This window comes from Pagrus major, chromosome 23 (genome assembly GCF_040436345.1).
Source record: "Pagrus major chromosome 23, Pma_NU_1.0".
Lineage (NCBI taxonomy): Eukaryota > Metazoa > Chordata > Actinopteri > Spariformes > Sparidae > Pagrus > Pagrus major.
Genome location: NC_133237.1, coordinates 25,132,737 through 25,159,814, shown reverse-complemented (window position 1 = coordinate 25,159,814; position 27,078 = coordinate 25,132,737). Strand labels below are relative to the sequence as shown.

The 27,078-nt window shown below is 38.9% G+C and overlaps 3 protein-coding genes and 1 pseudogene across 4 annotated transcripts; 1 reads left to right on the top strand and 3 right to left on the bottom strand.

The window, feature by feature from the left end:
• Nucleotides 1–6,162, top strand: eif3d (eukaryotic translation initiation factor 3, subunit D). 2 transcript variants are annotated; one of them, XM_073493769.1, is made up of 16 exons: nt 1–119; nt 1,257–1,382; nt 1,497–1,542; nt 1,942–2,078; nt 2,194–2,279; nt 2,441–2,513; nt 2,834–2,949; nt 3,031–3,163; nt 3,258–3,405; nt 3,559–3,689; nt 3,812–3,897; nt 4,030–4,159; nt 4,319–4,461; nt 5,442–5,634; nt 5,757–5,850; nt 6,052–6,162. In XM_073493769.1, exons 2-16 carry the CDS (start codon nt 1,260–1,262, stop codon nt 6,063–6,065), a joined length of 1,653 nt encoding a protein of 550 aa, XP_073349870.1. In that variant the 5' UTR covers nt 1–119; nt 1,257–1,259; the 3' UTR covers nt 6,066–6,162. The 2 variants fall into 2 exon arrangements, with proteins under 2 accessions (XP_073349870.1, XP_073349869.1); XM_073493768.1 differs by having other exon boundaries at nt 32–119; nt 2,828–2,949.
• A 656-nt stretch (nt 6,163–6,818) lies between these two features.
• LOC141019015 (amine sulfotransferase-like) lies at nt 6,819–9,549 on the bottom strand. The gene is made up of 6 exons (XM_073493771.1): nt 9,325–9,549; nt 9,004–9,209; nt 7,985–8,111; nt 7,366–7,460; nt 7,099–7,270; nt 6,819–7,020 (listed from the first exon to the last, which is right to left on the bottom strand). Exons 1-6 carry the CDS (start codon nt 9,464–9,466, stop codon nt 6,911–6,913), a joined length of 852 nt encoding a protein of 283 aa, XP_073349872.1. The 5' UTR covers nt 9,467–9,549; the 3' UTR covers nt 6,819–6,910.
• A 1,716-nt stretch (nt 9,550–11,265) lies between these two features.
• Nucleotides 11,266–13,861, bottom strand: sult3st1 (sulfotransferase family 3, cytosolic sulfotransferase 1). Its single transcript, XM_073493770.1, has 6 exons — nt 13,658–13,861; nt 13,337–13,542; nt 12,537–12,663; nt 12,164–12,258; nt 11,896–12,067; nt 11,266–11,817 (listed from the first exon to the last, which is right to left on the bottom strand). The coding sequence occupies exons 1-6, from the start codon at nt 13,797–13,799 to the stop codon at nt 11,708–11,710; spliced, it is 852 nt and encodes a 283-aa protein (XP_073349871.1). The 5' UTR covers nt 13,800–13,861; the 3' UTR covers nt 11,266–11,707.
• A 631-nt stretch (nt 13,862–14,492) lies between these two features.
• On the bottom strand, nt 14,493–19,212 carry LOC141020168 (uncharacterized; annotated as a pseudogene).
• Nucleotides 19,213–27,078: the final 7,866 nt, after the last annotated feature.

The following is a 27,078-nucleotide window of genomic DNA, read 5'->3' as shown; positions in this document are numbered from 1 at the left end:
GAACCAGTTTCCGCTTTACGGCAGCCCTCCACTTCCTTTCACACCGGCGCTCTGTCGGGGATTTGCAGCGTTAAAGGACCGGTTGGATTAAAAGGCCTGATAGTGTCACATCATTCACGGTAACATCGCTGTAAAACATGTACAGACGCGCGAAAAGCGGCCGTTTCCAGTCGTGTTTGTAGTTAAATCGCGGAGAGTCCTGTGAAGGCGTATGTAGCTGGCCACCCAGTTAGCTTAGCCTTGCTAGCGCGGCCACCTGGCAAGATGACTAGCGTTAGCATTAGCCACCTTTAGCTCACTGAGTCTGAATTCTGAATTTAACCCGAGATGATCCAGAAGAAAGTTCCGTTCTTTTTCTTTGATATCACACATGTATCAGTAATTAATCCGTAATGTGTCACAGTCGAGGTTATTTGTATATTAGCCCGATCGGTTAGCATGTGACCTAACAAGTGACGATAACGCTATGCTAACGTTAGCCAGTGGTGCCAGATGTTGTTCAAAATGTACAAATATATCGATGTTTTTTGTGCTGAGCTTGTTGACCGAACATCTCTTCTTACTGAACAGCACACACTTTCAGTGTAAACTCGTTAATGGCGTCAGAAACTAATGTAACAACTGATTACTTGAGTGTGATCCTAATGGACTTCTGTCACTTCTGCTAGCAGGGTTATTACATATTAGCGGAAAACGTTAACTTTTAAAATCTGAAGCGTACAATTTCCTACTGTTAAAGTCCCACTCATCAGCTCCTACACTGCTTTAAACCTGCGTGTCAAAAGATAAATTCGGCATCCATTAAATCCACAAAGTTGCTATTATTCCAATGAAAATTCAGGATTAATAATCCCTGGACTCCTTTTGTTATAACTCACTGTGCGTAATAGTTGAAAGCAGTGTGAACCAGTGCAGTTATCAAGCAAAAAAAGATGTACATTTTCTTTTTTCCGGTGTCTTAGATGTGAAGATCTTCTTATCTTCTCTGTTTTGCACCAATACAAAATGGTTATGTGCAGGTTTCAGTGTGTTTGTCTTGTTGTTGGATACTCAGGGGTCGATGATGACTAGCCCACTGCGCAAGCTGATCAGTGCCTATTTGTTTTAGTGCATTGCTGGAGAAATCAGTGCTGCTAATTTGGCTGAGACCCTGTGCATGTAAAAAAAAAAAGGTGTAGATCGTGTGTCATCTGCTCGTCTGGAGATACTTTTTTTGAACTGTTTGGTGACAGAAGTCTTCTCCACTCTGACTTCAGGCCATGGCCAAGTTCAACGCCCCTGTGATCCAGGACAACCCATCCGGGTGGGGTCCGTGTGCGGTCCCAGAGAAGTTTAAAGACATGCCCTACCAGCCTTTCAGCAAAGGAGACCGCCTGGGAAAGGTTTGTTTTCAGACATTACCGCCTTATACATGTATGTACTGGAAGAACCAAGTTTTCTTTGTCTTCAGTGTTTTGACACAATGTTTTCCTCACGCTGTGTGTTCCCTCTGTCAGGTTGCTGACTGGACTGGAGCGACTTATCAAGACAAGAGATACACAAGTGAGTAAGACAGCTGTCCACCCAGATGTGCCTCCACCTAGAGTTTTTTTTTTTTACTTCACATCTGTGTGATGATGCAATTGAAAATACAGATCGATTGAAACATCTGGCCACATTAATAACTGTCCAAGATACTATTTTAATGCAGCTGATCGTTCTGTTGATCAGGCACCAAACACATTTAAACATCTTAAAATATTAGGCAATGGAAAACTTTATTATTTACTTGTGATTTAATGTATTTTAACAGCAAATTGAGACATTTATGCTTTTCTCAGCTGTTTATGGAAACGTTAGAATTATTCAAACATCATTATTTGGTTAAATAAAAGAAAACACTGATCATCGTATTGTTTCAAGATGGTTTCTTATGCAGTTATGTGATTATTTTGTCTTCAGATAAGTATTCCTCTCAGTTCGGAGGCGGCAGTCAGTACGCCTACTTTCATGAGGAGGATGAGACGAGCTTCCAGCTGGTGGACACTGCCAAGACGCAGAAGACGGCCTACCAGAGGAACCGCATGAGGTTTGCTCAGGTACGGCAAACGCACTGAATGCTCTCCTTTGCCATATATGTGTCAGTTGATTTTAAAGTCTTAAGTGACACGTGTTTTATTTTAACTAATAACATGATGATGTTTGTTTGAACAGAGGAACCTGCGCAGGGACAAGGACCGCAGGAACCTGACCCAGTTCAACATGCAGACGCTGCCGAAGAGCGCCAAGCAGAAGGAGAGGTGAGATTCTGTCGCAACTCCTGTTCTCTTTTTAGATGATTTCCTGTGGCTCAGCAAAGGCACGAAGAATCCTAGTACGAGATCAGATCTGCATAGTTTGTGTAGATGGCTGATCGTGTTGCAAAGGCTTCAGTTTAACCTTGTGTTTGTGTCTTTTTCAGGGATCGTATGAGACTGCAGAAGAAATTCCAAAAGCAGTTTGGTGTCCGTCAGAAGTGGGACCAGAAATCCCAGGTCTTTGATCGTTTAATTGGTTCTTATTACTGGATTAGAGGAGGAAAGAAACCAGAACATATTTACATTTAAGAAGCTGGAATTTAGAGAATTGTGACTTTACTTTTATAAAGAAATTGCTCAAGCTGTTAAATAGATTATTAAAGTAGTTGGCGACTAATCTATTGATCGTCGCAGTTCCACAAGACAGGCATGAATCTTTAGGGATCATTTGTAAGGGGAAGTCATTTCTGATCCCAGGATTGTGAAAAGAGTTGTATTGAGGGTTTTAGGGAAATATCCCTTCGTCCCTCACTATGTCTTTGTTGTTCAAGGCTCAGCTGAAACCAAGAGACTCATCAGTGGAGGTTAGGAGCGACTGGGAGGTGAAGGAGGAAATGGACTTCCCCAGACTGATGAAGATGAGATACATGGAGGTGGCTGACCCTCTTGACATGTAAGTGAAACAGACCTGCTGTTTGTTAATCTGAGGGGGAAACACAGAAAGTGACGAGCATTTGTTTCCTGTTTCCTGCAGTGAGTGCTGCGGAGCCCTGGAGTACTACGATAAAGCTTTTGACCGAATCACCACCCGCAATGAGAAGCAGCTCAAAAGCATCAAGAGGATCTTCCACACCGTCACCACCACTGACGACCCCGTCATCCGCAAGGTCATTCACATGATGAGCTAAACACAACACGAACAGTCAGAAGTTTGTTTGTTTCTTTCTGTATGTTAACAGGTATTTTTTGTTGCATTTACAGCTGGCTAAGACTCAGGGTAATGTGTTTGCCACTGATGCCATCTTGGCCACCTTGATGTGCTGCACACGCTCAGTCAACTCCTGGGACATCATCGTGCAGAGAGTCGGCAACAAGCTGTTCTTTGACAAGAGAGACAACTCTGACTTTGGTGAGTCTTTGAGAGATCTACGGACACCAGAGATTTTTAATCTGGTCTTAAGTTGTCGTTGGTTTAGGTACCTTTTTTTAAGTTGACTGAAGTGCTCTGTTACATGTTACCTCCCTGCTGGGCTGCTCTAACATCTGTAATGGCTCCTCTCAGATTTGCTAACTGTGAGCGAGACTGCCAACGAGCCACCGCAGGATGAAGGCAACTCCTTCAACTCTCCTCGTAACCTGGCGATGGAGGCCACATACATCAACCACAACTTCAGCCAGCAGTGTTTACGTATGGTAAGAAGGCACACGATGCAAACCCCTACACCTCCTTACCCTTAAGACATGAAGGTAGGGATCACTGAAACCTTCCACATGTGTTTATTTAATGAAGAGCTGTTCTATTTTCCTTTGTTCAGGGTGGAGAGCGGCACAAGTTTCCTAACTCCAACCCATTTGTGGAGGAGGACATGGACAAGAGTGAGGTGGCATCTGTAGCCTACAGGTGAGACTCTGAACCCTGCTGGTTAGTTTACTGTCACCTCCATCATGTCCAGTGTCATAATGACATCTGTAAGTCTCTGCAAGGTGTAATAACTGCTTCCTCTCAGGCTGACGGCTTGTTTTTGTATTTCAGGTACCGTCACTGGAAGCTCGGGGAAGACATCGATCTGATCGTCCGCTGTGAGCATGATGGAGTGATGACCGGTGCCAACGGAGAAGTGTCCTTCATTAACGTCAAGACCCTGAACGAGTGGGACTCCAGGGTAAGAGGAAGCATGAGGGGAAACATGAAAAATACAATATTACCAGGCCTGAAAACACAATCTGAAAAAAAGCTTTATTCAGATGTTGTTTTTATCCTCTTCAGACCCTTTACCTTGAGTGTCAGTTAAAGTGTTACTGTTACTTCTGTTTGTCGTCAGTATTGTAACGGGGTGGACTGGCGTCAGAAGCTGGACTCTCAGAGAGGAGCCGTTCTGGCCACCGAGCTGAAGAACAACAGCTACAAATTGGCCCGCTGGACCTGCTGCGCCATGCTGGCTGGATCAGAGTACCTCAAACTGGGGTGAGGAACACACACGAGGGATTCTGTCAGACTATAAATGGAAGAGGCCAGATCATTGTCTTAGCATTTAGCTTAAGCAAGCCAAGTTTTAGCTTCTACAGTACTGTTACCAACAAGCAGGTAAGACTAAGACACCAGGGACATTCACAGTTGTGTTATGAAAGAAATTCACAGTGGATTTACTGAGTATTCATAGATTATTTGTAGATGCACTCAGTTGCCACTTTGTAAGGTCCACCTGGTATTGCAGTCTACTGTCATACTCCTGTTCTCACACTAAGGTATACTGTATGTACCACTGGTGGTACGCAGGCTCCCTCTAGTGGTACACAGAGGAATCCCAGAAATATTTCTAAGAATTAAATTAGTTTGTTTAAAAAGTTACTATTGGAGACTACTATTTTGAGAAGGAACGGGTTACAGATTACTAGATACCCTGTTCAGATGTAACTATTTTAATTACTTCATCATTGCGAGGTACGTTCCATTAACTTAACTCTAGATGTTTCCTCAGGACATGCTGACAGGATTTTCACATCAGATAAACAAGCTTTACACTGGACAGTTATGTTACAGCACTTCTGATTTCTTCAGGAATATAATGTGGAAATTTCAGCTCTGAAAAGCATTCTTGTCCCGTCTGGAGGAGGTCGGCTGGTTGCAGACATGGTGAACTCGAGGGATAGTCTTTAGTCTAATAAATAAAATATAAAGAAAGGAAATGTTCTTACTCCTATTTTTATTTTTAAAGAAAAAATATAGCCGTACACCTTCTGCATTCAAATATCTTTTACAAAAATGAAATAAATCTCCTAATAAAAACAACCAGCAATGGATTTAACTCGATGATACAAACCAATATGTCTTTCATGTGAACACATTCGCCTGGTTCTGTCAGCTGATAGTAACAAAAAACACAAACAGAGCAGTGGTTTGTTTGTTAAAGTTTTAACTGACGTCTGCATCATTGTGTCGGACAGGTACGTGTCTCGGTACCACGTGAAGGACTCTGCTCGTCACGTCATCCTGGGCACCCAGCAGTTCAAACCCAACGAGTTCGCCAGCCAGATCAACCTGAGCATGGAGAACGCATGGGGAATCCTCCGCTGCGTCATCGATATCTGCCGCAAGCTGGACGAGGGCAAGTACCTCATCCTCAAGGACCCCAACAAGGTGAGCCGTCGCTGTTTCTGCTCATGCTTTGTGCTGCAAAGACGATAAAGACTTCCTGTTTTTAAAAGCAGGTGTGAAATGTTGAGCTAACGGGCCAATGCTCATTTTTATTTGTTCAACAGCAAGTGATCCGGGTGTACAGCCTGCCCGATGGAACCTTCAGCTCCGATGAAGAGGAGGAAGAAGAGGAAGATGAAGAGGATGAGGAGGAAGAGGGTGAGGGTTCAGTTCTTGCGAGTTAAATGAAATTTTTTTTCTTAAATTGAACAACAGGTTTGCAAAGATGGCAAACGGCAATTTCACATTCATCAACTGCATGAAACTATTATTCACTTCACTGCTGGTGGATCTATCAAATGAATTCTTCTCTTCTTAAATATCTAAATCCTGTTTTCTCTCCTGCTCTTGTCATTCTAGACGAAGAGAACTGAAGTGCTGAGTCGGCCCCCGAGACCAAAGCAGCCTTCACCATACATAAACAATTTAATTCCTTTGACATTCAATAAAGACAACAGATTGGCCAACTGACTTTATTCCTGTTTTCTTTTGTTTTGGCTCAGGAGTGTTTCTTGATGGTACAAAAGTCCAAACATCGGTCGGAAATGATTTCATCATACTTATGTGATGCAGCTTACACATTAGCAGGTGCAGATGGGGTTGTGTGTGATTATGTTGAAATGCAGTCAGTTCATGAATACAAATGAAATGGCATCGGATTACAAAAGAACGTGACTGAATCTGAATACTTTTGGATTAATTCTAAATCATACTTTGCAGAAATAAAACAGTTTATTAAAAAAAAAATGGATGCAGCCACAAATATTCTGTTCAAAAGATTTTTTTTTTCAATTTGAAACATTACTGACTAAAGATATTGTGATATTTGATTTTGTTGCCCAGGAGGTAGAGATATATTTCATGTATTGTGATACGATTTCAGGGCCATATCGCCCAGCATTAATTGATAAGTATGTTTGCCCCAAAGTGGAGCACTTGTCTAAGTAATCCTACATGTCGGACAGGCTTTTCACATGTTAATAGAGCATTGGTTACCATGACAAAAAGTTTAATTACTTTAAAACTGCAATATTTAAAGATGTAATCAAAACTGCACTCAAGCAATGCAACTATAATTTCACATTTTTTCAAATGTAATCCGGTAGATCCTTATGTAATCCTGATTACATGTAATCCCTTACAGTCCAACCTGAGCTGCTGTATACGTTGTGAAAGACGCTCAGAGACACAGTGCTTGTGTCGGGTGCGGCTGCTCTGCTTATTCAAAGATGAACTTCAGAGACATGTCACCGAGTCTCTCCTGAAGGACCCGATCAACTCTTTCACTCTGAGCTGCAGTAAACATGTTCTTCCAGTCACCGATCTGACCTGCAATGAAGAAACAAAAACTACAGCTGATATCTGACCACATGTTTCTGAGCAGGTGCTACAGTTATGTTACGTTACCTTTGCGCATGAAGTTTCCCTTCACATTCGTTTCTGGCAGAAACTCGTAGTTGGCTTTTACGTCTTTCTTCATGTTCTTGAACGTAGATTTTTCTACAACTTGCTCAATGGCTGCTTCACTCAGGTTTTTACCCAAGAAAGTGCAGATCTTGGTCACGGCCGTCTTCAGGTCCTAAAAGGAAAACAGAATTTAATGGATTTCATGGAATTCATCTTTTTTTTTTTACCAGCATCATTTTACAGTCCAACTGAGGGGACAAATCTTACCAAAATCATGTCCTCATAGGTCAGGAAGAGGATGTTACACTGGTCTCTCATTGAATGCCACTCCCTGATGTGGTCAAACCAGGATGATGCCACAACTGTATCATGGAAAAATGTATCCCTTAGTTTAACATTGTCATTTAAATGAAGTGTCTGTTGAATATTTGAATCCTAACGGCTTGCAAATACAACATGGTAAAAAAGCAGAAAGTAATATTGACGACAAATAATACATTTATCACTTCTACACACTAATTTTTCTGGAGAGTTAGAAAATCTACTGGCCTGAAGTAACAGAAACACTACAAATACTACAATGATGCCTTGATCTTTCAGCATTGAAGGAACCAATACATGCCTAAATAAGTGTCCTTGGCCAAAGATGATTTTAAGATTTTTAATTTTGAACTCTTTACAATAATGTTAATGAAAATGTTCATAATCAGATGCTCTGTATCTGCAGGTACTTTCAACACAAACACAAGACAGACTTTTTTTTATTTTTTTTTTATTTAAACAAGGTTAAAAATTCACTCTGATGTTTCAAGTTAAGTATTTATGGTCACATAGTTATCATTTAACCTGGACTGGTCATCGGGAACCAGACTCTGAGGTACCTCACCTTTGCCTGTCAAAAAGTTTTCAAGAAACTGCTCAAAGTTCTTTGGCGTCTCTATGTCGACCCAGACACTACTGAAGTGGTAAAAGGAGACGATGTTGTCCTTTGGATTCCGCATCACATAGATAATCTGATACATAAACAGACAACAATCAACCCAGAGTAGAAACCAAAGTATACTTTTCTCTCCCCCTTGCCAAACTCTGTTCAGATTTTTCACTATTTAAGAAAACATTGATTTAGAGCTCAGGCATATATTAAATATGGAAGTCTGTTTCCGCTAGTAAAATAAATGTATTGCTTCAGTTCTATTCACACTGGACTAGTATTTCTTGGGGACCTCTAGTAATTTGTAATAGTTGCGGAGGTCGTCTAGAATCTTAATCACGTGCAAATCTGCCATGTCTGTAATTTGTAATGTAGACAATCTGACGTAAATGACCAAATTTCACCAAACACAGAGGACAATAATAAACCGCCATCTCTGCGATTTGCGGCTATTGTTTTTAATTTTTTTTTACATGCTTTCTGTTGTCAGACAAATGAACAATCATGAAATTTGATGACAGCGCATATGTTGAACAGCTGAGCTCAGCTCTACTGATGTTTAAAATTATTGATAAGGTTATATAAGGTTGAACAGGTTAGGAGCAACAAAATGTTGTCAATAACTTGCAACAAAATACAGTTTTGTTACTCCATTGCAAATGTGTTGAACAAAACACAGAAGTTTTTCTTAATCACATGAGGTCCCTGGTTAATATCAGGCCTGTAAGAATAGGACTTAAGTCACAAATCTGAATTTGCTATTTACCTTTTTTATTTTGTATTTGTATCTTTACAATTAATTTTATTTTTTGATTACTTATTTCATCACTTTGTCCATCATCTCGCAACTGAAACAATCAGTCAAGTCATCAAAAAAAAAAAAGAACAATAGTAAATTACACAAGTATACATTGTTCAGATTCATCATTTAACTTTTATTTACCAAGTAGGATTGATCCTGCATAAATACTGACCTTTCCCTTCTTGTCCTTCAGTCCTGGAGGCATGAGAGCCGGGGTGAGGTGAGAGGAGAAGAGTCGCGGAGAGGGTCGTAGGGAGTAATCTTCTCGACCAGCCAGGTACTCCAGCCACGGCATCTGCTCAAAGTTGTTTGGATATTCATTCAGACCTCCGGCTAACTCACAGATGGAGATGATGATCTGCTGAGTCCATATGCTTCCTGTGGGGGGACAGACGTTAAGTTATGAAACATCACTAATAGATAAAATCTGTTCCCAGCCAGAACAGAACTATAAATGCAAAAACAGAAGAACTAAAGAGTTTGTTGCACTCACCTGACTTTGGATAGGTGACAAGGATTATGTCACTATCTCGAATTTCAAAGCTCTGCAGTGAGTCGATGTACTCTGCAGTTGTGTATTTGATGGGAAAGTTGTAGTTTTTGTACCTAACAAGATGGTCTGTGATCTGCTCCATGTTACTTCTGAATCACACGGAAGGGATACGAGAATGTTCTCATATGGGATGAGAAAAGCACATAAACACCAGGTACAATGACTGGACTTTGGACTACACGCTTGACTTGTGTATGTCAATGATTGTTGGCTTATTTTATTTTTTTATTATCATTTTATCACTTTACCATTCAGGTGGGGTAAGGACAACGAAAGGGGATAAACAAGGACAAATATGAACGTGTACAAAGTCTGCAAAAAATAACCTGGACTTCAAAAGTGTTACATTCTTCTTTTAGCAATGTTTGCAGCATGACCTGTTGTATAGAGATTCACGGTCCTTAGAGGATAAAGCAAGCATACTGATGTAGTGCTTCATGCAACATTAATAGGGAGTTTTGGGTTGAATTTGGTTATCAATAATAATAAATGATTATCAGGGATAATGATTAATTATGATAAATAATTAAATTGGCATCAAATTGTCACCGAATTATGACAGCTTGACTAGAATGCAACAAATACAGCATATTCAAATGCTGAACTGAAATTCTTACAATTTCTACAGAGCACTTTAAGACACTTAAGCAGCAACAGCAAATGGCTCAAAGTTAATAACCTAAAAGATTTTGATTAATCAAATGGGTTATAAATTTGATTGATAAATCAATTCTCACCACACTGCAATTGTTTGCAAGCACAAATCAACGTCTACTCCTGTGGTAAACTAGTGGGGTTAAATGTAAAGACTTTTGGCTAAAGGCTTCAAGATATGAATCTCAAATTTAAGCACTGTCCAAATTATGCTGAAATTAATATTGCACATTTATGAATGATTGCCATCAGTACACTGCCTCACACGGGGCACCGTATGTAGTGCTTCATGCAACATTAATAGGGAATTTTGGGTTACATTTGGCTATCAATAATAATTAAGGATTATCAGGGATGATCATTAATAATGGTAAATAATGAGATCCAATTTACATTAGATCACCTCGGGGCACCACCCTTGAAGAAGGGAAAAGATAGCCAATTCATCAAATCAGTCTCAGAAAAAAGGAACTAAACTGTTTCTAACTCTGATTAATAATTAACTTAACTACAACCAAAATTACCATAACAGCTAGTAATGGTTGAAGGATTTTGGAGTCCTTGACAGAGTAGAGGTTGGCAACATTCACTCTTGTACAATATTAAATAGACAGCATGACTGAGTTTCACATTTGTATTTCTTTGGATAGACCTACGGGTATTCATGCTCCCCAGCAGTGCTTAATTTGTAAATCAGAAGGTATAATAATTATCTATTAATCGGAACACTCTGTTCGAATACTCCCCTGACAAACCTGATGTGGACATTTAATTAGCCTATGAGCAGGAACCAGTAGGCCTAATTATTCACTACCGATACCAAAACTGACACCGTACTTCAGAGGAATTACATGGTAAACATTGGTTAATGACACTAAGTATGAATCACGGGCTGTATTATGTTGTGTTAAACCATTACATTGTAATAGAAGAGAGAGTATAAGGGCTGGATGTCTCTTTCTGGTACTAAGTCGAACAGCTGTGACAGGCGTTTGAGAGTATTTTAGATAACTACTGTGGTGGTTTTTCTTGTTGGGCTTTACCTGAGCCCAACAAGACTTATTTTGTTTTGTAAACATCAAACTGGTCAGCTAGATGTTGAAATGTATACAGTAGAAAACATTATCAGTGGGCACTGCATCTTAATCCAAAAACAAGAGGTTGCGTGCGTCCTCTCCTTGTCGCCTTAAAGGATTGACATTTGACTTTTAAAATAAGGACAACAGATTGGTCAACTGTATTTATTCCTGTTTTTTGCTCAGGAGTGTTCATTTCTTTCTGTACAGAAGTTCAAACATGGGTCAGAAATCATTTCATCATAAAAGCTTCTTTATGTGATGCAGTTACAATACACATTAGCAGCTGCAGTCAGGGTGGTGTTTAACTATACTGAAGTGTAGTATGTCCACCACAAAGTGGAGCACTTGTCTAAGAAACCTTGTTTGTCTGACATGGTATTTCTGAATTTCTGAGCATTGGTTACCATCAAAAAATGTTTACTTAAAACTGTAATATTTAAAAGACGTAATCAAGTGCTTCTTTACAATGTAACCATAATTTAGTCACACATTTTTCAAATGTAATCTGTAAATTTTTTTTAGTCTCATAACATAATCCTGATTACATGTATTCTATTACTATTCAGCCTTGGCTAATGTACATGTTGTGCTTATTCAAAGATGAACTTCAGAGACATGTCACCAAGTCTCTCCTGAAGCAGTCGATCAACTCTTTCACTCTGAGCTGCAGTAAACATGTTCTTCCAGTCACCGATCTGACCTGTAATGAAGAAACAAAAACTACAGCTGATATCTGACCTCATGTTTCTGAGCAGGTGCTACAGTTATGTTACGTTACCTTTGCGCATGAAGTCTCCCTTCACCTTCGTTTCTGGCAGAAACTCGTAGTTGGCTTTTACGTCTTTCTTCATGTTCTTGAACGTAGATTTTTCTACAACTTGCTCAATGGCTGCTTCACTCAGGTTTTTACCCAAGAAAGTGCAGATCTTGGTCACGGCCGTCTTCAGGTCCTAAAAGGAAAACAGAATTTAATGGATTTCATGGAATTTGTCTTTTTTTTTTTTACCAGCATCATTTTACAGTCCAACTGTAGGGACAAATCTTACCAAAATCATGTCCTCATAGGTCAGGAAGAGGATGTTGCACTGGTCTGTCATTGAATGCCACACCCTGATGTGGTCAAACCAGGATGATGCCACAACTGTATCATGGAAAAATGAGGTGTCTGTTGAATATTTGAATCCCAACAGCTTGCATATACAATATTTTTAATTTTTGAACTGTTTTTTATTATTAAATTGTCGATGCAAATCTGCAGGTGCTGTCAACACACACACAATCCAGACTTTTCCACAATTCCAGAATCTTTTTTATTTTTTGCATAAAAAAAAATGTTTTAAATTTTTCTGTCAAGTTTTCATGATCATATGTTTTTTTTCTTAATCTGGTCATCGTGAACCAGACTCTGAGGTACATCACCTTTGCCTGTCAAATAGTCCTCAAGAAACTGCTCAAAGCTCTTGGGCGTCTCTATGTCGGTGATGACACTACTGAAGTGGTAAAAGGAGACGATGTTGTCCTTTGGATTCCGCATCACATAGATAATCTGACATCAAAACAAACAGCAATCAGACCAGAGGTAAAGGTTGTCCCTTTAATATAGCATCTGTATTTGACAACCTTGGAATGAGACTCAACAACCAGCTATCTTTTTCCAGAATCGCCTGCCTTAAAGTCACAAATCTGAATTTGCTATTTTATAATTTGTATTTTTGTATCTTATTTTGTATCTTCACAGAAATCACTTTGTATCTCATCACACAGCTGATAAAGAGTAAATTAATCAGCAACTATTTTGAAATGTAATTCACTAAAATGAAACAGTTCATGGGCCAACAACTCCGCTGGACATTCCTGCAGCTTGCATGCCAATTGCACGCTCCCTCAAAACTTGCAACATCTGTGGGATTATGTTGCGTGATAAAACTGCACATTTTAGAGTGGCCTTTTATTGTGACCAGTCCAAAGCACACCTGTGCAATAATCATGTTGTTTAATCAGCATCTTGATATGCCACACCTGTCAGGTCAGGTGGATAAGGTACACACTACTCAGATTTTAACAAATTTGTGCTCAAAATCTGCAAGAAATTAATATTTTGTGGACATAAAGCATTGCATTTATATTTTTGTTGAGATTTAGAATTTATAACTTTCTCACTTTATTTTTTAAACTCTTATTTTATTGGCAGGATTGATTGATCCTGCATAAATACTTACCTTTCCCTTCTTGTCCTTCAGTCCTGGAGGCATGAGAGCCGGGGTGAGGTGAGAGGAGAAGAGTCGCGGAGAGGGTCGTAGAGAGTAATCTTCTCTACCCTCCAGGAATTCCAGCCATGGCATCTGCTCACTGTTGTTTGGATATTCATTCAGACCTCCAGCTAACTCACAGATGGAGATGATGATCTGCTGAGTCCATATGGTTCCTGTGGGGGGACAGACGTTAAGTTATGAAACATCACTAATAGATACAATCTGTTCCCAGCCAGAACAGAACTATAAATGCAAAAACAGAAGAACTGAAGAGTCTGTTGCACTCACCTGACTTTGGATAGGTGACAAGGAATATGTCACTATCTCGAATTTCAAAGCTCTGCAGTGAGTCGATGTACTCTGCAGTTGTGTACTTGATGGGAAAGTTGTAGTTTTTGTACCTGAAGAGATAGTCTGTGATCTGCTCCATGTTACTTCTGAATCATACAGAAAAAAGTAGGAGATTGTTCTCATATGGGATGAGAGAAGAGGATAAACACCAGGTACAGTGGCTGGACTCTGGACTTGTGCATGCTAATGATTGTTTGCTTATTCCTTTTTAGGTCTATATCTGAAATACTGCCAGCAGGGTATGCAATGCCAACAAGAGTGAGGTTGAGCCATGTTAGCTGCATGAAATTTTGTTCATGATCCTCAGAGAAATATCTCAGTGTCTACTTGATGGATTGGCACAGTACCACCATGAGTTTCGTGTATAATTTTTTTGTGTGAAATGTCTCCATAACTATTGGATGGACCTTATTTTAGCTTTGTCCACACAATAAACTTTTGTTCAAAGATTCACAAGAATCACTAACTTTCTTATAACACAAAATTTGCTCCAGGAAATGTTTATCAGTCATATTATGGTGTAAAATACATACGGGCTTGTAGACATCAGCTGTTTTTGTGTTGATGTGATAAAAATCTCCTCTTTGTCTGACAAGAACTTTGTTTTCCTAAATTGATGAACCACATTTTATACGAGATGGAATAATCCTCTTTATTGACTGTAAAGATTAGTACATTTTTTTTTCTTTTTGATACTATATAAATGAAATCAAATGGTTTTAAACATAAATGAATACCACTATTTCCTTGTAAGAATATCTACCGACAGGATAAAAGAAGAAGTGAAATATTCAGGTTGTAAAGTCAGAGAAAACAGTGATACAGTTGCATTGCAAAAATAAAACATTATAAAAATGAGACTTTGCAAAGATGAAGGTAAAACCTGGTACCTCTAATGACACTACAGCTTTGGAAAACACAATTCTACATTGTTTGAAACAAATCAACAACCATCTAAGTACTAATATACATTCACAGGCTTCTCTGTGTCTAATACAGAAAATTAAGAAAAACTAAAAATTCTGAAAATGTTTTTATATAGTCAAAGATATATTGAATAATTACAAAATGCAACACATTGCAGCTTTATAGTAAAATATCTCCACTTGCTCAGGAAAGAATCTGTTTCTGAATGATATATAAGCATTATGTTTTGAGACAAGCTTCATAGTGACAACACTCATACTGACCATGTGATAGTTAATATAGAGACTCAATGAATCATGTTTGTCATAAGAAATACAGCTGGTTAAGAATCCCTCAAAGATAGACTTAAATGACTCGTGTGATTCTGATGATCAGTAATACACACTGACTTTTATTTCATTTTCATCCACTTGATCAGATGGATTTTTCATTTTTTTTCTCTGCTCTCTATCTGCCTCCTCGGATAAAATGTCTTGTCCAGTACGACTCGGTGTTCGTCTGATGTCTTCTGACCTTTGCACAGGGAGTCATGGATCTTCTTCCATGAGTTAATCTCTGAGCTCCAAAGTGCAGCTCTGGCTCTGATGAACTGTGAGACTTCAGTCTCGCTGCCTTTGGACAGCCCGAAGCTATCCTTACAGATGAAGAAGACATCCAAGCCAAGGAAAAGAGCATTGAGTGCAATGAAACCTGCTCTGGCTGACTTAGAAAGAGCAAGAGGCCCTTTGACTGCTGCCTGACCGATATCTGGGATATCCGAGGCCCCCCTGGGCACGTTGCATAATGCTTTGCTGTCCTGCGCCACCACTCTGCCAGCACTTACAATCACCTTGCCTATTCCAACAACCAATTCTATGTCACTTGCCTCTAAATTGAAGCATATTTGACCCATGACCTCCTCCAGACAATCCTGGACACTCTGCACATCCTCCATGAAGCTCTCGAAGACTTCACTGGCTTTCTTTTGTTGTGTACGGTTTACTCCAATCTCTGTGGCGGTGGTGACAGCACTGTTGACTCCGCTGGTTATTCCTAGCGTTAGCCCACCTATTGTCAGACCTAGAGACACTCCTGCTGTTACAGGAATTAATGCCAAACCAACAATAGAAAGGACACTTCCAACTGCTCCCACTGAGCTGCCTGCCACACTGGAGATCTTTGCCCCCTTGTTCATCTTGTCTAGCTGAACAGCTACCTCCTCCAGGTCTGTTAGAAACTGCAGCATCCTGGGTTGTCGCTCTTTGAACTCATAGATGAAGCCAGAATATGAAACATCCTGGAACAAGAATACCAGTCTGAAGTTCTGGTCCATCCTGATGAAGAGGAAAGACAAAATTTTTCCACTAATCAAAACTTTTTATATCAACAATTTATGTAATTATTCTGCAGAATATGAAAATGAGTCTGGGCAAGCCCCCTCAAGACTCTGTAAATATCAGTATGGCTTTAACTTACACAGTTGGTGTGTGTACCACTGATTTTAATATTTTTCATCTCCAAGGTTAAAAAATATGGAAATCTGTCTTTTTTTCTTCAAATTGTTTGTTACAACAAAGAAATAATCTACCAAACACAAATTTCCTTACTTTTTGTGCTTAGTTTATATGGATGGACAAATAATCAAATTGGTTCCATGTAACAATAATCCCTATCAACACCATATTTCCGCAATATTGAGTCAAATCTAGCATACAAATGTATGGCATGTGTCTTTTGTAACATATTGATGTAGAGTTAACACTGCGTAGAAGTCAGACCGACAGTAGTGGCCAGTGAGTGTGTGTGTGTGTGTGTGTGTGTCTATATATGTATATACACTCCTGAACAAAGTCTTAAGACCAGGGGAAAATTACAAGTATTTGCATTTCGCGCGATGGATATTTAACAGTTTGTAAGTAGAGCTTCAAAATGCAAAAAGAAGAAACAGGAGCAAGAGAAAAAAAAGAGTAGGCAATTTATTAATAGTCCAAATCTGCCCTAAAATCTGGCTTTCATGTAATTTTCTGTCAGACATTCACACTGTCATGACCTCCTGATGGCAATGGCAGAAAGGCTTTCTGTCTTTGAACGTGGCAGGATTGTTGAGTAGTAGTAAGGCCTCTCACAACGCACCATCGCTGCCAAGGTTGGATGCAGTAAGACAGTCATTTTAAATTTCTTAAAAGATCCTGAGGTTTATGGGACAAAAAAGTCAAGTGGTAGACCCAAAATTTTTTTAGCTGAGCTGGAGGATCCAACGGGCCTCGACCCAAATTAAGGCCCTTACTGATGCTGACTGCAGCCCAATAACCATAAGCATTTATGCACATATGCACTTTTGACACTGACACTGTCTCCACCTTTAAATCCCGCCTGAAAACACACTTATTCCGAGGGCTTACTCTGTATCACAATAATCATACAATCACACTCCTGCCTATTCTGTGTTATTGCACTATGTAATTGCATCTTCATAATTACACTAAAAGGTTTCCTGATTTTATTTTTTGATGTACTGTTGTTGTTATGTGTGGTGTCCTTGAGTGCTTTGAAAGGCGCCTTTTAAATAAAATGCATTTTTATTACTATAAGACGGCATCTGCGAGAGAAGGGCTTAAAGAACAAAAAACATCTTCAAAGACCACGTCTCCTCCCACGCCACAGACTTGCCGTTTGGAATTTGCAAGGGAGCACCAATTATGGGACATTGAAAGGTGGAAGAAAGTTTTATTCTCTGATGAGAAAAAAAGTAACCTGGGCGGTCCTGATGGCTTCCAATGTTACTGGCATGACAAGGAGCTCCCACTGGAGATGTTTTCTACGTGGCACAGTGGAGGAGGCTCCATCATGATCTGGGGTGGTTTTTCCTTCAATGGAACAATGGAGCTTCAGGTTGTGCAGGGGCGTCAAACGGCGGCTGGCTATGTGGAGATGTTGCAGCGGGCATCCCTCTTGACTGGGGGCCCTCATCTGTGCGGTGATGGCTGGGTCTTCCAACAGGACAACGCTGCAGTTCACAACGCCTGCCTGATGAAGGACTTCTTCCAGGAGAATAACGTTGCTCTTTTGGACCATCCTGCGTGTTCCCCTGATCTAAATCCCATTGAGAACGTTTGGGGATGGATGGCAAGGAAAATTTACAAAAACGGACGTCAGTTCCAGAAATTTAAAATGACTGTCTTACTGCGTCCAACCTTGGCAGTGATGGTGCGTTGCGAGAGGCCTTGCTTGTGCAGCTCAACAATCCTGCCACGTTCAAAGACAGAAAGCCTTTTTGGCTCATGACAGTGTGAATGTCTGACAGAAAATGACATGAAAGCCAGATTTTAGCACAGATTTGGACTTTTTAAGGCTGTGGTATTAAACTTTTGATGAGCTGATGAACAGCCTGTTTGAGTTTAAATGCAGTTTTCAAAGATTTTGTTCAGGAGTGTATATTTATGTAATACTTTGCCCCCCAAATATATACATGGATAATACTTTTGTATAATACATACCTGATTTCATCAAGCTGATTAATGTGACGAAGCATCCTTTGTATTTCATCTTCAGACAAATCCACATCAAGGTCCACAACAGTTTTTGTGGTCGCTCTCTGAAATAGTTGTCTGAAAAGGGAACAATTGATTTTAGTATCTTATATGATTTTGGCCCCAAACAAACCTTACAGAGGAAATACTTACCCCAGTTCAGCTTGCTGATTAATGTGACGAAGAATTCTTTGTGCGTCATCTTCAGACAAATTTACACCGAGGTCTGCCAGAGTTGTTGTCGTCGTTATCAGGAGACGCTGACTAAAATAGAAAACAGCCGATTATAATATCTTGTATGTAAAGCACGTTGGCATTTTCTATGTAAATAATTTTAAATATATATATTTTTTATTAATAAATTCTCCGGTTTCTGTTTTTAAGTAATTATTGTTTCTGATTCATATTTAAAAGCTGAAGAACATGGTGTACAAATGAAAATACTAATAAGAGATACCTTTTCTCCAGTTTCTCACAGATTATCCGTGTGGTCTTTATGTATATGTCCAGCTGGTATGACAGCACTTCCACATTCTCTAGTTTGGGGAGGAAGAAGACACTTGCATCTCTTTTAAACTCGAGGAGGAGAGGGCAGATTTGTCGTGCAGCAATGATGACAACCTGAACTTGTTTAAGGCTGATCCCTTTGGGCAGGTGTAACACGTGGTTCTCCTCCATGAAAACATGAAATGAGGTGACTGCCAGCTTCTCCACTGCCTCACGGAAGTGGTCGAGCTTCTTCAGACCTCCCAGAGTGGACTTCAACACAGCAGCCAGCTCTTTCTGCAGCTCTGCACGCCTGCTGTCTGCAGAAGTTACCTTGTTCTTAATATATTCCCCCAGAGCCTTACATTTGCTCCCTGACTGGGTAACATGACTAAAGCTCAGGTCAGCTTTGTCAGCTCTGTCTTTGATGTCCCTCATGTGGATCAACTCTTTCTCCCTGGCATCCATCCATGAGGAGATCCTCTGACAGAATCCTCTCACTGTGTTAATGTAAGTGAGGGTATCTGTGGTGTAGCGGTACACAGCCTCCTGTAGTTGTTTTCTTTAAAAAAACAAAACATCGTCATTGTATTCATTTTGAATGTATGTATGTGTGTATGTATACACACACACATATATATACAGTGTATAAGTGTATATATACAGTGTATAAGTGTATATATATATCCAAAAACAATTGAAAAGATGTTGGATGAAGGAAGAATTACTCAAAAATCTGACTAACGTTTGATCTTGCAATGTTTTAAAACAGTAGGCAGAAGCCGTGATCCTGCTCAAAATGCCACATGGAGTTTTACCACTACATGCAAATTTGAACTTCAATAACAGATTTTTTTTGGCCTCTTGGGGGCAGCAGAAAAGAAGCACAACATTGACATAGTGTATCATCCACGCCTTTTAATGTAAGATGGTGAACCTACTCTTAAGGGAAATATCTGCTCTGAAGCTGCCAAATGCTCCAATAAATGTCTCAACTGTGTCTGTCAAATGTTTGGCTCTGAGCATCTTCTGCACAGTGAGTTTTTATAACTTTCAGGTGACCAGTGACCGGATGTCGCTGGTTGGAACCCCGGCTCCCCTGGGCGGAACTGAGCTACATGCCGAAGTATCCTTGAGCAAGATACTGAACCCCGAAATTGCTCCTGACGTGCAGTTGGCACCTTGTGTCATCAGAAGGGCCCTGCAATGAGCTGGCGACTCGTCCAGGGATATACCATGGCCTCTGCCCATATGAAAAACTGGGATTGGCTCCAGTAACCACTGCAACCCCCTGAAAGGGGGGGATAAAGCGGCAACATCCCCGCAATAGGGGTGGGCGATACTGCAAATTTTGGTATCGATCCGATACCAAGTAATTACAGGGCCAGTATTGCCGATACCGATACTTTTTACTTGAAAATCTGCATGTAGCCTAAATGGGAATACTAATATTCCTTCAGCAGATACACAAAAGGGTTATTATATTCTGCCATATTCATACTTCAGGTTTGAGGTAGGCTATATATCTTAATATAAGTATATATTTTTGAGTTCCAGTAAAACAATTAAGATTTATTTCAACTGTCTGAATATATGATAATAGTTTAATCACTCTGCTAAAATTACATCTCTGACCACCAATTACACTTTAAAAAAACCAACATTAATTAATGCTGGAAATAACTTTCACTTCTAGAAATTGCTACCTGGATATTGTTGAGGTTTATATTGAAAGGCCTCTGTCAGTGACGTCTGTCTCTGTCCCAGGGGTCTGGTTCGGGTTTGGGGAGCTCCCTCCTCCTCCTCCCTCCATTTGCTTTGCAGCTCAGCGTTAACTTTTGGGTGTGCTGCTTTTAAATGCTTATACAAGTATTGCTTTCCCGCATACATCACAGGTAGCAGTTTCTCTGTCTGAAACTGTGAAATAACTCCAAACAGCACTCCTCTTCCTCTCTGCTATCTCGCCAGTCTGTCTCTGCTCTGGCAGGCAGCGCAGGAGGGGAGGGGAGGGGTGTGTGTGGTGCTGTGCCTATGTCTGCCTGCAGACAGACAGCTGCATGCATGTCCTGACAATACAATATAATCTTCTTTGTTGAGTTCATCAATAACTCTAAGTGATCTGAAGTGTAGTTTCTGAACATTTTCAGTCATCAATGTTTCTCTTTCTCTTAAACTCCAAAATTAGCCACGGCAAACAATGCATCCAATTATGCTTCCCTTCTATTATATTTCTCTAGAGACACTTTAAAGTCAAATCATGTTGCCAGCACATGTTTTGGGCATTTCATAAATGTGACTTCCAGCCTTCCTGGCTGAAATAACAGGGGACGCAAATCTTGGCAGCTACAGAACTCATTACCTGTCATCAGCCTACAATTTAGCTTTTTATTAGCTTCTTTTAAATCATGTGTATTCATAGGTAGATATCTGTTTTAGAATTAACCTCAGTTAAAGTAGATTTCAAATACACAGAAAATAAATCTTTACACCCTTAAAGCATTAGATCTTTCACTGGACATAACTTTATCTTATTTGCTCATATTTTAGGCTTTGCTGTGAATGAACTCTTTAGTCTGGAAAGCAGCAACATAAATATTCTGTACCTTTTCCCCGACATCTGTTCGACTTCACTCGGTACGCTGTCTACAACTCTTGCTGGTTAACTTGTTATCAGCTGTGGAGAAAGAAAAAAAGGTCAAGATTTTAAAATGTTTTCAGACTTTAAACACAGATTTCTGTTTGTAGCAGTGACCAACCTTTTATGGAGAACTTCAACGTGCACATACATTGAATAATTTATTTTTTAATCTCTTACATATGAACCACACCCAAGCTGTGGCAAAATTTTAAATACTTTATAGAGTTTTTGAGTTTCCAATATTGTTATGTTGGTCCTGTCCTGTTATAATAAATTGCCAGTTTAGGGAGATGATGTAAGTCTTTATATTATGGACTAATTTCTCATTCTTCCTTTCTAATGTCAGAGCTTCTTGTTCTTTAGTTTTTACGTGGGGCCTGTAAATTTAACACATTATTAATCAAAAATACATAAATACTACTAAAAAACCATAACTTTACCGTAGCTGTTTGTCTCCACTTGGCACACTGTCTCTGACTCCTTGTGGCTCTATTGAAGGCTGATAAGCAAACTGTATTTAAACATACAACTTCAAGCCTGTGAGTCAAATATGTTAAACCAGAGATTATCTTGAGTGCGCACTGCACACAGCAGTCTTCCTCCTACTTCCCCTTCCTGCATTTCCTGCTATTTGACCAGTTGGATTGTTTTGATAAGACCACACTGTCATGCGGGTGAGAGCAGTGCAGGGTGCATGGACATTTTTAGACGTGTTCAGGCAAACAACATAAAAATGAAAGTAAGAATGGACCAAGAAAGGCATTTATTTATTGTTGGTATCAGCATTATTGTTTCATGTGAGAAGGTATCGGCTGTAAAGCAGATGTTTGCTCCTGGAATAACAGCTGTAAAAATACACCTTTTTTTGCTCTTTCTAAAATGACCAACCTGCACAAACAGTCAACCAATATCAGGGGCTGTCACACTGTCTTATAGGAAGCTCAGACAAAATGCCTGACCATATGTAAACCAGGGATCATGTAACTGGTTTGATTATGGTTGACAATAAGACATCTAATCTCATGCATATTATATGCCTATAGACCTATAAATTAGTGACTGGGGCGAGTGCATTGCAGTGGAGAGGGTCCAAAGAAAATAATCATACCTAAATAATGAATGATGACAGCTGAAATGACCATTGATGGAAATGCAGAAATTGCCTTGCATTGCATTTCCGACTAGTCAGGAGCCAAACCACCACATCCATCGCTCTAACAAGGTGTGTGGACGTGATAAATATGCTAACCATTGCCAGTGAGCACCATCCACCATTTCACCACCCGGAAGGTCATTTCTCAGGGAATAATAGATGGATCTTGATGAACATGAGCAAAATACTGTATTTAGTTGGGTGGTATCTATGAGAGAGTAAAAAAGGGGACTGTCAGGCCTCGGTTGAGGTAAACGCTCTGTGTGCTGTTCTAGTTTGGACATTTTTTCCTGAAGGTAGGAGATGAGGAGCTGATCCTGTGGCAGCAATATGCTGCTTCAGCAAAATTACTGCTCTACTAGTGACACTGCAACTCTTCACTGAACACACCGGTCAGTTCTTGTTAAGGCTGCCTTAGTCGTGGTAGTATTAAAGGCTGTTAATCTAATCTTAACGTCATTGTCGGTTCACTGTAAATATGGTGTGTGACTATTGTTTGCAATGTGTCTGCGTATGTGTCGGTGCTGCCGTTGTGTTTGCCAGCTAAAAGCTCTCTCACAAAAAGAAAGAAAGAAACTGAAAGAAATCAGTTACCTCTGTTATCTTCCATTATATTTTCTATCATTAAAACCAGAACTCCTAAACTAAAAGCACACGGTCTCATGAGTGTCAGGGACTTTAACAGCCTTTTTCAGGAAATGTTTGCCATCACAGGAAATATTGGGTCAGGACTGCAGTGTTCAAGCTGATCCAGTCTCTGGAGCCCCCTAATGGTTAAAAGTGAGATCTCAAAAGAAAAAATCCTCATAAATATAAATATAAAAAAACATCATATAAAAGCAATAAAAAAGGAAAACATCCAAGGGGGTGAATACTTTTTATAGGCGCTGTATACTTTTAGCTGCCAACATTACTGCTTGTTGATGGCTACACAAACTCTCAGAATAACCAAAGATTGACCAGAAGTTCTTGTTTGGATCTAATGTAAATTGGATCTCATTATTTACCATAATTAATGATCATCCCTGATAATCATTAATTATTATTGATAGCCAAATGTAACCCAAAATTCCCTATTAATGTTGCATGAAGCACTACATACGGTGCCCCGTGTGAGGCAGTGTACTGATGGCAATCATTCATAAATGTTCAATATTAATTTCAGCATAATTTGGACAGTGTGAAAATTTGAGATTCACATCTTGAAGACTTTAGCCAAAAGTCTTTACATTTAACCCCACTAGTTTACTACAGGAGTAGACGTTGATTTGTACTTGCAAACAATTGCAGTGTGGTGAGAATTGATTTATCAATCAAATTTCTAACCCATCAAATTTATATATCTATCTATCTATCTATCTATCTATCTATCTATCTATCTATCTATCTATCTATCTATATGTATATATATATATATATATATATATATATATATATATATATATATATATATATATATATATATGTAATACTTTGCCCTCCCAAAATATACTTATACTTGTATAATACTTACCTGATTTCATCAAGCTGATTAATGTGACGAAGCATCCTTTGTATTTCATCTTCAGACAAATCCACATCAAGGTCCACAACAGTTTTTGTGGTCGCTCTCTGAAATAGTTGTCTGAAAAAGGGAACAATTGATTTTAGTATCTTGTATGATTTTGGCCCCAAACAAACCTTACAGACGAAATACTTACCCCAGTTCAGCTTGCTGATTAATGTGACGAAGAATTCTTTGTGCGTCATCTTCAGACAAATTTACACCGAGGTCTACCAGAGTTGTTGTCGTCGTTATCAGGAGACGCTGACTAAAATAGAAAACAGCCGATTATAATATCTTGTATGTAAAGCACGTTGGCATTTTCTATGTAAATAATTTTAAATATATATATCTGAAACATTCCTGTGGTAATGAGAGAAATGCTATCCTTAAGCTACCAACCTTTATTGCTAACTGCATAAAAGTGACTTTATCTCTTTCTCTGACACTGGTAGGAAATCATCCATGAACGCTCTAGTGTGTCAATTCATACAGCATGCCGGGCCTGCGGAGCCAAAAGTGGCATGACGGTACACATCATGACGGTGACATCCGTGTTTTTCAACGTGTGGGAGATCTCTCTTTTATTTAATGAGTGAAGGATCTGTTAGCTGTCAGACTAGGAACAACATCAGACCGACACACCCCTATCCTGTGCTGCCGGCTTTGTCATTCACACGGATGCTGTCTCGCTCTGCTGCGGCTTTGATACTACCTCCAGAGGCATATCGAAGCCACAGCGAAAACTGTAACCCCTCTCCGCATCTGTAACTTCCACAGAGACGACGAAGCGGACATATGGACACATGATTCCCACACTGAAAAGGCAATGTGAATGGGGCTTGAGTTAAGACTTAGAGGCTTAATTTTAGTGACATCAAAACTAGTTTGAAAGCAACTTACAAGTGTGATGTGAAAACTTGAAGCGTTCTGTTCACATAAACAACAAAAATGAACAATATGGACTTTGGATTTTTCTTTTATTTCAGCTTATTATTCATGTTTTTCTTGTTCATAGCATTTTGTAAAAAATATATTACAAGTGCAGCTGCAGAAAATGAGACAAACCGTACAACAAAAAAGCAAAAGTAGGGAAAAAACCTAGAAAATAAAAGATAATTTTTTTTTATGAAAACAAATAAAATGAGTAGATACTGTAATTACATTTGATTTACAATAGCAGAGCTGCATTATCACACACGCACGCACGCACGCACGCACGCACGCACGCACGCACGCACACACACACACACACGCTCACTCATTCTGTTTTCCTCTGGTTGATCCAAAAGTTGACCAACCTGTGACTCGAACTCAAACATGAAAGCACTCATATTTCTTCTAGCAGGCTCCGTTAATTTGTTTATCAACTTCTGTTTAGGTTAAAAATATATACAGTACATGTTGACATTTCTCAATTGGTCTTTATTTCAAAGTATTAATAATGTTTCATTCTTAAGTATGTTCAATATACTGACACTCCCATTTGTTTATACTTGACAGGATCATCTCTATGAGTTTTTCATGATTTCTTGCTGATTTACTCTTAATTATTCCATCTAGACTATTTCTATGTGTTAAACATGTCTGGAGGGGATTTTTGATATTTTTAATGAGATCAGAATCACTAAATCTTCTTGCTTCCTTTTGATAACATTCAGTTGACTCCAGGTAACAAGTCTTTATGTTTATATCCATGTTTGTTGGTGTAAAATGTGTATTTAAAACTTGTAGACATAGCTTTTGTGTCAGAAGTGATGAAAATCTTCTCTTTATTTGATACATTCCTAAATTAATGACCAGACCTCATTTCAGACGACATGGGAGATTTCTCTATTTTTAACTGTAGTAATAATAATAATAATAATAATACATTTATTTTTATAGTGCTTCAAGGTACTCAAAGACAACCCATAATAAAAACAACACACTAAAAACATAAAAAAAGAGACAGAAGTTATACATTAACTATACACTCTAAAAATCATTTCACTCTTATTTTTTTATACAAATCACACAACTGAAGTCAAACTCAAATTTAGATTCATTAATTGAATACAGCTCTTTCCTCATAAGGATAACAGCCAATAGAAGAAACTATTTAAATAATTAAGATAGTAAAGTTAGTGAAAACAGTGTTGCAGTTTCATTGTAAAATTAAAAAATTACAGAAATAAGACAGTGCAAAGATGAGTAAAGCAGATAACTCCATTGATACCAGAGCTTTTGAAAACTGGGTCCAGCCTCTGAAACAAAATTCTTCACACACTGTATGAAACAATTATCTATGTGCGATTCTCAGTGTCAAATCAATAAAGCAGAAAAGAAACAGAGCATCATCTTAATACAACCTAAATGTATATATTAAGACAAACTTCATACTGAAAAATGATATATCATTTAAATTAAGAAAAAAAAAACATACTGTCCATTTGTTTGTTTCAATATGGACTCGATAAATCTAATTCGTCATAAGAAATACAGCTAACCCAGGAATCCAGCAAAGACAGGCTTGTCAGACCACGGACACGGAAGAATCCTCTTTATTTAAAGTTAAGTAGGCACAACAAATGATTTCACTCTTATTCTTCTTGATATCTTATAAAGTAAGTCAAACAGTCTTAAACCTAGATACATTCATTGAATACAGCTCTTTCCTCACAACAGCGAATAGAAAAGAAAAAGAAAAGACTGTTGTACTGAACAAAGAAGTGAAAATAGTGATACCATTTCAATAAAATTTAAACATCACGAAAATGAGACTTTGCAGGTACCTCTACTGACACTACAGCTTTGGAAAACACAATTCCACATTGTTTGAAACAAATCAACAACCATCCAAGTACTGATATACATTCACAGGCTTCTCTGTGTCTAATACAGAAAATGAAGAAAATCTACAAACTTAGTTCTATTTGTTATGAGACAGAAAATGTTTTTATATATTCAAAGATATATTGAATAATTACAAAATGCACCACACTGCAGCTTTATAGTAAAATATTTCCACTTACTCAGTAAAGAATCTGTTGAGAGACAAGCTTCATAGTGACAACACTCATACTGACCATGTGATAGTTAATATACAGAGACTCAATAAAT

What these genes read in the sequence shown, in the direction of transcription:
- eif3d (XM_073493768.1), top strand. Translation starts at nt 1,260, where the DNA reads ATGGCCAAGTTCAACGCCCCTGTGATCCAGGACAACCCATCCGGGTGG. An exon ending in AGTGGGACCAGAAATCCCAG is followed by an intron (nt 2,514 to 2,827) that starts GTCTTTGATCGT and finishes TTGTTGTTCAAG; the next exon opens with GCTCAGCTGAAACCAAGAGA. An exon ending in TGAACGAGTGGGACTCCAGG is followed by an intron (nt 4,160 to 4,318) that starts GTAAGAGGAAGC and finishes GTTTGTCGTCAG; the next exon opens with TATTGTAACGGGGTGGACTG.
- LOC141019015 (XM_073493771.1), bottom strand. Translation starts at nt 9,466, where the DNA reads ATGGAGCAGATCACAGACCATCTTGTTAGGTACAAAAACTACAACTTT. An exon ending in TGAAGGACAAGAAGGGAAAG is followed by an intron (nt 8,112 to 9,003) that starts GTCAGTATTTAT and finishes TTTATGTATCAG; the next exon opens with ATTATCTATGTGATGCGGAA. An exon ending in GGGAAACTTCATGCGCAAAG is followed by an intron (nt 7,021 to 7,098) that starts GTAACGTAACAT and finishes TCTTCATTGCAG; the next exon opens with GTCAGATCGGTGACTGGAAG.
- sult3st1 (XM_073493770.1), bottom strand. Translation starts at nt 13,799, where the DNA reads ATGGAGCAGATCACAGACTATCTCTTCAGGTACAAAAACTACAACTTT. An exon ending in TGTCACCTATCCAAAGTCAG is followed by an intron (nt 13,543 to 13,657) that starts GTGAGTGCAACA and finishes GTCCCCCCACAG; the next exon opens with GAACCATATGGACTCAGCAG. An exon ending in GGGAGACTTCATGCGCAAAG is followed by an intron (nt 11,818 to 11,895) that starts GTAACGTAACAT and finishes TCTTCATTACAG; the next exon opens with GTCAGATCGGTGACTGGAAG.